The 8,691-nt window shown below is 39.8% G+C and overlaps 1 protein-coding gene across 1 annotated transcript in view; it reads left to right on the forward strand.

The window, feature by feature from the left end:
* The window catches only part of ACER2 (alkaline ceramidase 2), a 30,909-nt gene extending 22,423 nt beyond the window's left edge, over positions 1–8,486 (forward strand). The window contains exons 5-6 of the mRNA XM_084305222.1: positions 4,327–4,464; positions 5,150–8,486. Of these exons, the coding sequence (XP_084161348.1) occupies positions 4,327–4,464; positions 5,150–5,336 (325 nt within the window). The 3' untranslated portion in view covers positions 5,337–8,486. The remainder of the gene's footprint in view (positions 1–4,326; positions 4,465–5,149) is intronic.
* Positions 8,487–8,691: the final 205 nt, after the last annotated feature.

An 8,691-nucleotide genomic window follows, 5' to 3' on the forward strand; every position in this document is an offset into this window, starting at 1 on the left:
ACAACGGAGATCATAGTATCATCAAATTAGTGTGATTTAGTGGGTCGTCATCAGGTGTGTAACTATCTCCCTGAGCAGACAGTAAGGTGTTGTTGCTCAGCTGGCATCTGAATCTTGAGCAGTGAAGGCTCACCCTACCTTGAAGTCTGTCTGCTCATATTTGATTCTCCTACTAGATATCTAGGTGTGGAGGAACCCTACTTCATTGTCACAGCTTGCCCAAAGTTATCTTTTTCCCTTAATTAGAAGGTTAAATTAGTTAAAAGTTCAAAACCATTATTAGGGTGTAAATGGAGATACCTGTGTCAAAATCAAGCTGTTAACATCCAGAAACTGCACTGGTGTGAAGAAGAGCTGGTATGTTTTGTTGGGGATGTCATGACTTTGGAAGATAATGCTGTTGGAAGTGTGCACCAGCACAGACCCTCATATAGCAAATGCCTGGGGTACACCAGTGTTTGAAGAGGCTCCGGTATTTAAATAGTGGCTGTTTGTGTTAAAACAGAGAACACCGCTCATTGTGTAGGCAAAAGAGGCTAACGAAAATGCAGGCTTTTGTGGTCTAGCTTCTTCTAGACTGAGCTAGGGTAGGAGCATGTCATAGATCTATGCACAGCAGGATGAGCAGCACTTTTAGACCCCTAGCTGACAGCTTCCATTTCAGTGCTTCTTTCAAACATCACTGTCAGTGTCTATATAGAAGTAAAGGAAGTGACTGGTTTGTGTCTTGCCAGTGTCCAGGTAGTGTTTGCAATGCCTCTCTTCACTGTGGTAAAAACAGTGGCAGGTATGTAGCTTTGCAGTTTTCTTGTTAGCATGCATTTCCTCAGCACATAAGTATGATTACAGCAGGAGCTGAAGACTCTATGATGGGTGATCACAGAAAACCCAGCAGTATTGCACAGATTAACAATCTGTGCTCAGCTAATTGTTATTGACTTTTTTTTTTTTTTTTTTTTTCCTCAGAATAGTGTTTTCCAGCACACCCTGCTGGTGTTTTAAGGCTGTAAAAATAAACTGCAATTCCTGATGGTGGTACTGACCTGTCATTACAGTCTATACCAGTTCTATACCTGATCTTGTGATAGGAAAGTTTCTTTCAATAAGCTTTCATTTTTCCTTTGCAACCTTGAACTCTTTGAACCATGCAGGGTACTTGTTCTCTCTTCTTGGTATTCAAACTACTCAGATGTTAGCAGGCATGGTCACTGACTAAAGGAGCTGTCTATTTGAGGTCAAGCCTCTTATCTTAAATAGGATGCAAGTGCATATGTTTGTTTATATCCTTCAGACAAGTCCAGGAAAGGCTACATACACACAAAAGGCTTCTCAGTACACATACCCTTTGCTCTGTCAGAATGCAGAATTGCCCTGAGTAGCAGTCTAGTTTTACTTTTTGAAAGGCAGGAGGATTAGTAAACCAGTATAATTTTACTTATAAAACTGTGCCAGATTGTGGGTATATTTCTTACTGGGTTGCCTCATAAGAGGAAGAATTCTTGTATCTGTGCTCTGGAACTTCATATGCAACTCAAAAATCTCCTTATCCTTTTCTTCTTGCTCTTTATAGCCTTTAAAGATTAAAACTACTATTTCAGAGGAGGAAGAAAGATACCTTTTTTACAGTACACAGCACAAGCTATCTTGAAGCTATTGTGGGCCAGCCCTGTCTCCTCTAATGGTGTGTTTTTTGTTTGTCAAATGGTTAGCAAAATTCAGTTCCAAGAAAGAAGTCACTTTGGTTTATATGCTATGTGAAATACTTTTTTTTTTTTTTTTTTGTGGAAGTCATGTAGGTGTCTTTGTCATGGAAACAACTATTGTAATATCTATTTCTGGAGGAGATTAGAGTTTAGACAGTAGTTGAAGCTTTTTTTTTTTTTTTTTTTTTTTAACCTAATAAATAAAGAGCTGCGATAATTTTGAATGTGTCATTACCTTCTTAAGCCATCTATAAATAATGCCAGACCTTAAAGCCAGCTTGTGCAAAGGACTCTGGAGAAAATTAGTTTGTCAACATCACTAAGTAGCAGGTAGCTTTTTTGTTATTAATCTGCTACCTAAAAAGGAGCCTCCCACTCACCCTTGGGAGTTTCTTAATCCCTAATGCCTGTTAAAATGTCAACTGAAACAGCATTTCAAGAGTGAAAAATTTCCAGTAGATTGGTGGGAGAAGCTGCAGAATTTTTTTAGCTTGCAATACATCGTAGCCATGTAGACTGCTGCACTGGCTGCAAAGTGTTCCTGGACAGAGTACTTCGTGTGTGTTTCTGATTTATCTGAATGCCTAGCTAGACTCTGTTAGCAAAGCCATGGCAGCAGTTGCAGTTCTGTTTTTCCACCACAGAGAGGCAGGAGGCATTGTCGGTATCCTTGTTGCTGCTTGATACTAAGTAATTAAGAGAGCATCTCACACCTGAGGAAGGATGTAATGAAAAATCTTGTAAACTCTGTGAATGTATCAAACTAGAACAACAGATTTCAGACTGCCAAATATTTGGTGTGGAAAAAGAAGAACCAAAGAGCATTTTGGTTTGTGCTGTGCTGTGCTATGAGAAGACTGCATTTTTCATATGTCAAGGACAGTTGCATATAAAGATGATCAGGGACCATAAATAGCATTGCATTGCACAGAATAAAGAAGTGCTTGCATATTCCTACCCACTGCTCCAGAGGTACACATTTTGATTGCTTCTGAGTGTCACAAGGTGAGGTGTTCCTTTATAGGATCAATTTGCCAGGCTTCGCTCATCTCCCATGTGAGGTAAATCAGCATGGGAGAAGAACATGGAAACATTCTCAATAACTTTTTGGGAAAGGTGTAAGAAGACAGCTGCAGATTAGAGGAGCCCCTCCTGAGGACCTTGGGACAGAGGTTGGGATTGTGGGGCACTTGGCATTGACTTATTTTCCTGTTAGGATGTAGAACAAGGCAGGGGCTTCTAACCCCCAGTGAATTTTCCTTATCATTCTGCCTGGCCGATTGGCTTGACACTTGATATATAGCTCAGACAAGTAACTTTAGACAAATTACTCTGTCATCCGATTAGTAGGTTTGGGAGTGCTTACTGTATACATCACTGACATGAGAAGGGCAGTTCATTGAAGCATGAGTTGTCTAGTAGCACTGGAAGGATCACAGATCCCTGGGAAAATCACTGGGAGTTTAACAATTAACTAAAACCAACCAACCAAACAAACAAAAAGCATGGGAAAAAACCCCAAAGCATAGCTTTGCTCTTGCAGAAGGTAGGGAAGCTGAGCACATAGTGCTCATCACATCCCAGTCTAGCTTTGCATTATATATCTCAGTAACAGCAGAGCTGCATCTAGTGGCACCAAGAGGCCTAACCTCAAAATAGCAAGTGTAGGTAGAGATCAGACTATTGACTTCAATAGCATTCTGGAACTGGATTATATTTATAACCTTTTTTCTTCTGCTTTGATTTTACTCTTTGAGCAAAGCTGTGCATTTCTTAGGATAGTTCCAAGACATGGGAAAGAACAAAGCATCTTATCGGGGAATAAAACTGAGCTTTTGAGTAGACCTGCCACACAGATACTGCTGTGCAGGTAGCCTTGCATCTGTTTTATTTAGTGATGATCAACGGCAGGCCATGCTGTGTGTGACCACAGCAAGTGACCGTGCTCTTTGTCTCTGTAGTGTACCTCTGTGTGAACGGGTGTGGTTTCTTGTGGAAGGAGAGCACTGCATCTTAGGCACTGTGAGGAATTCTGTGTGAGTTGTGGGTGCTGGCACCACCTGATGAAGCATGCTTGTTTGGGTCCTCTGGGAAGAGGTTCCTATTCCATAGTTCTCTGGAACTGCTGCATAGTAGGGGGGGGAAATTCAACAAACCAATTAAAAAAAACACCACCAACAAAACAAAACAACAGTTCATCCAGTTCCTTTATATTGCCAATCTTTTATAGTAAAAATTCAATGGGAAACAGAATGTGAACAAATCTGAGCACTTGCTGAGTGGCTGATTGTTACCAGACAGAATGCGTAACTAATCTCTTGTTCTCTTACGTTATCTCCTTAGTATGGGAATGCTTCAGTGTTTGCCCACCACTTGCCCAGTATTTAAGACAACACCCAAAACACAGCTGCTGATTAAAATGTTTCTTTTGTGACCTCACCAGTGCCTTGTATCAGAGTCATATTTATTGCAAATAAAGTGACTCTCTTCAGGACATTTTTAGTGGAGCCATTTAAAGGAGTGTGAGGCTTTATAAATCCCATTTCTGAAATGCATACAGCCAAACAGCATGAAGCAAACTTTGTTTTGTTTTACAACAGTTTCTTTGCATTTTTCTCCTCAGGTGCGAAAACCTGCGTGTGTACAAACTGGGTCTGTTTTCAGGTCTTTGGTGGATGCTAGCACTTTTCTGCTGGATCAGTGACAAAGTTTTTTGTGAGATCTGGTCCTCGTTTAACTTCCCCTATTTACATTGTGTATGGTAAGCGTTGCACATAAACTCCACAGTTTGATTCATACGTGACAGGTCCTCACCACTGCACCATTCTGTGCTGAGTGCGTAGGCTGCTGGTGGCTATTTCTGGTTAGCGCTAAACAGATTTACTGGTAAAATTGTAAGCCAGGAGCAAGTCTCACACTATCCAGGGTGGCAGATTTAGGAGGCTCTTCGGCCTGATCAGATTCTACAGGCACTAAGTTGATTAATTGCAACTGAATTCCTTGCCGTATGGGTTGCTAAAAATCCTACAGCACTGCTCAGCTGGAGCAGAGACTATAAAAGCTCAAACATCCACTGTTAGCAGCTGGGTATGAAGTGGGAGCAGTGAATGGCTTTGATGCCTTTTCTCTTTTATCATCCAGCAAATTGTGGTCTCTTATCCAAAGTGCTGAATCTCAGCATTTGTGGCCAACTCTGTAAGGTGGAAAGAGACCAAAAAGCTGCAGACGGTTTAGACTGAGGATAAGCTAGGGTTTTGTAGTTTTCCTTATTCTCTGTATTCTTTGCCTGCAGGCAAAGGGTATGCAACAGCCCTATGGGGGATTTGGGGAAGAAGGTGAAGGACAGACTGATTTTAAAGAATAATGATGTGTTTGATAGCTTTACTGAAGTTTTGTTCATGTTACTGAACTTTTCTTTTTTTTCTGGGGGGGGTGTCTATTTTCAGGCACATTTTGATTTGCCTTGCGGCGTACCTCGGCTGTGTCTGTTTCGCTTACTTTGACGCTGCCTCTGAGATCCCTGAGCAGGGCCCTGTCATAAAGTTCTGGCCCAGTGAGAGATGGGCATTCATCGGCGTTCCCTACGTCACCCTCCTCTGCGCGCACAAGAAGTCAGCTGTGAAAATCACATGAAGTTAGCCACAGAACGGGATGGATTTTCAACTTACATTCCAGCACAGACAGTATCTAAATAATGATAAGTGAATAGGGTTGTATTTTATCCTCTTTTTCAGATATGCAGCACTTCCAGGTGTCATAGAAACACATGGCAAGTGTGTTCTTTCCCCTCTTTCTGGAGATGAGAGAGACTGCAGGAAGGTGGAGGCTCTTGAACACTAAAGTAACAACTTTCTGGTCTTCTCTGGTTGACTCTATTTTGCACTTTGTTTTTAATGTAGCATTTCACTTGATGAAAGTTATTTCCAAATATCAGGGTCAAGAAATGATGTTTCTGCAGTAGGTCACTTCCGGTGCTTGATTTACTTTTGTTAACTCTTGGCTCGAGGCCTTCCTTGTAAAAGAAGTCTGTCAAAGATGCCTACATGCCATCTTTGTGTCCTTCTCAGCTCTCATTTGGATGTACTTGCACACAACCACAAGAGTGTGCTCAGAGCACATGTTCCTCCCAGCCAGGAGGGTAACATGGGGAGGCTGGGTGTGTGTGCATCAGCTTGAATCACAGAGCATGTGGTTGTTTCCCCAAGTACAGCAGGAGACCTGTGCAAAGTGATTATCACTGGGCATCTGGATCAGTGCAGTTAGGCAGTGTAAAAGTGAAAATAGCTGACAGAAGATTCAGTCCCTAAAACTAAATAGGAATTCAGGGGGTTTTAAAGTTTCTGTATTTCCACTGATCTGTGGACATTTGTATACTGCATATTTTCTTCTTACAGGAATGTTATGGAAATCCCTTTCTACCTCTGCCGACACATTTGGTCTTCAGTTTGTCATTGAAACTCACACGGAAGTGTGAGGATTAACTTCCATCAGAGCACAGGTCAGCAAGGACTGACAGACAGTGTGGTTAAATTATTAAGATTCCTATGTGCCTAGCTCTATGTCTAATTCGAGAGTTAACTTCTCACCAAAGTTTTGCAAAGTGACATGAACAATAGTCCAGTGCTCTGCTAGTTATATTTAGGGAAAAGTAGATAACGTAGTATCCTGGTTTCAGTTAGGACAGAGTTAATTTCCTGAAACCAGGACAAGTAGATAACTTCTTAAAAACAAAGATAAAAATTAGATTTGAATAATCGATGAAATGTGACATTCAGTCTGGCATTCCTACAAAGGAATAGTAGATTCAGGTTTTCTGTTTGTTTTCAGCTTGTTTTGTAAAGATAAGGGATGTTTAGATCCAGTTTTAATATTGTACTTTGAGACTGAGGTTCAGGAATTGCTATGGTTCTTGCAAGCTATTAACACTAGGTCTGATAACAAAATGATGCAAAGTGAAGGTGTGTTTTGTTTTGTTTTGTTTTGTTTTTTAAATCTTAGGAGTTGTAGCTGTAACAGCTGCAGTCTTGGAGAACATGGGGTCTGCTTACATTCCTCCAAATACCAGAACTGTAAGCAGGTTAAGGATTTGGATGTACATCTTTAGTAAAGTGCTATTTCTTTTTTGAGTACTAGACCAGGAAATAATATTTCCTCTGTGCTTTGCTAGTAAGTCTCATGTTATACTTACTTTTCCTCAGTGTGAAAACATACTGTATACAGTATCATCTTTAGGAAAATGGCTTTTAACAAGAACTTTAGGGTTAATTAGCCTTTCAAGCATTGTGAAAACTTTCAGATAACTTTTGTATTCAAATTTATGCACAGAAAACAAGTGTATGTTTTCTGAGGTGTATGCTATTACACTTAAACCCAAGTTGTTAGTAAAGATAACTTCTTGAGAACTTCAAAGCGGGTAAGTAGCCTACTCTCAGATTGATTAATGGATCACAAAAGCAGTCAAATCTGTTTACTTCACTGGAACAATGAAAATTTATACCACTTGCTAGTAGATTTGTCTGGGAGAAATGTGTTTTTTGAACACTTTTTGTATGAAACAAACTTTGTAACAATTCACACAGTAATGGTTGCTACTCATTGAAAGACAGCTGCTTTTTTCCTTTTTTCTTCCTCTCTCCATAAATATGAAATGCTCAGTTTCAAACACTTCTCAGGTATTAATCTTATGATGAGAACCTTATACAGATAGGCTTACTGGCTGGAACCCAGTTAAGGTTGCCTGACATGGCCCTACTTTGAGTAAGATTTCTGCAATATTGTTTATTAAATTATTATGTTACAATAAATAAGTTATTTTCAGTATTGTTTGGGGAATTAGTAACTGCAGATGTATGTACTGTTCAAAATGACTGGAGCCTTCCTACTTAATATTTTATCTGAAGGAAACCTGACTTAAAGGGTTCTAATCCACCTCCTAACAACTGCTGTTTTCTGCCCTTTAGAGTCTTACTGCTCACAAATAAGTGATTTTATAACTTAAAAAATGGCAGCAGTGCATTCAGCTACTGCAGAAGTGAATGTATGCTGGTACAAGCCAAGAATCATCTCCTGCATATTTACTGACTGATCTCTAACCTTCATATTGTTCAGAGAGATTCTGTTAACAAACGTCTCTATCTGTTGTGCAGAACTCCACTGTAGAACTGATTAGGAGTTTTTCTTTTGTAACAGCAGTCCAGCATTTTTAGATACAGTTATTGCACTTTACCTTAAGTTAATATTAACTTAAATGTTCTGGCAGAAGCCACCTTTATTTCCAAAAAGAAAAAAACACGCAGTTTTTACCAGATTCTCAGCTTTAGAGATTATATTTTGGACTAAGGCTCCAATTCAGGATAACATCAGTACCCAAAGAAGTATGTGATTGGCACACTAAGGGTTTGTGCACTGCCCTGATCATACAGATGAATAGAGAAGCGCACAAGTAGCCATATTATACTGGAGTATGAAGTGATGTATCTGCACCCTCAGCTTTTAAAATCCTGGAATTCTTTCTTCCATTGCTGGCGGGAAGCGATTGGGTTCCTGGATGAAAGGTTCAATTAGTATTTTAGTTTAACTAGTGGGATGCAGTAATGTGTTGGGCATAATGTAGGTTCTGTATATTGGTGTGTGATATCCATCATTCCTTGAATGTTAAGCTTTAACAGTATTTAAGAAAGGATGTTTAGCTCTCAAGCAATGGCAAACACTTGCCCAATTCACAGTTACTAAAAATACAGTAAATAGTATATAAGGGGTTGTTTTATTTTGTTTTGTTTTCCATCTCAGTTGAAGTCTGTATACTGAATATTTGTGGAAAGCATGTAATACTTCGCAACATTAAATCGTATTCAGAACAAATGCTGTTTGCCTTTTCATGTATCATGTTTGTGGAGAGGAATGCAGCTGCCAATATAATACTTCGAAGCAGGATGGTCGATAGTGAGGGTAACTTCTCTTTCACAAAGGTAAGAACAGTTTAGAGGAG

The sequence above is a fragment of the Netta rufina genome (assembly GCF_964035555.1).
Source record: "Netta rufina genome assembly, chromosome: Z".
NCBI classification, from domain to species: Eukaryota; Metazoa; Chordata; class Aves; order Anseriformes; family Anatidae; genus Netta; species Netta rufina.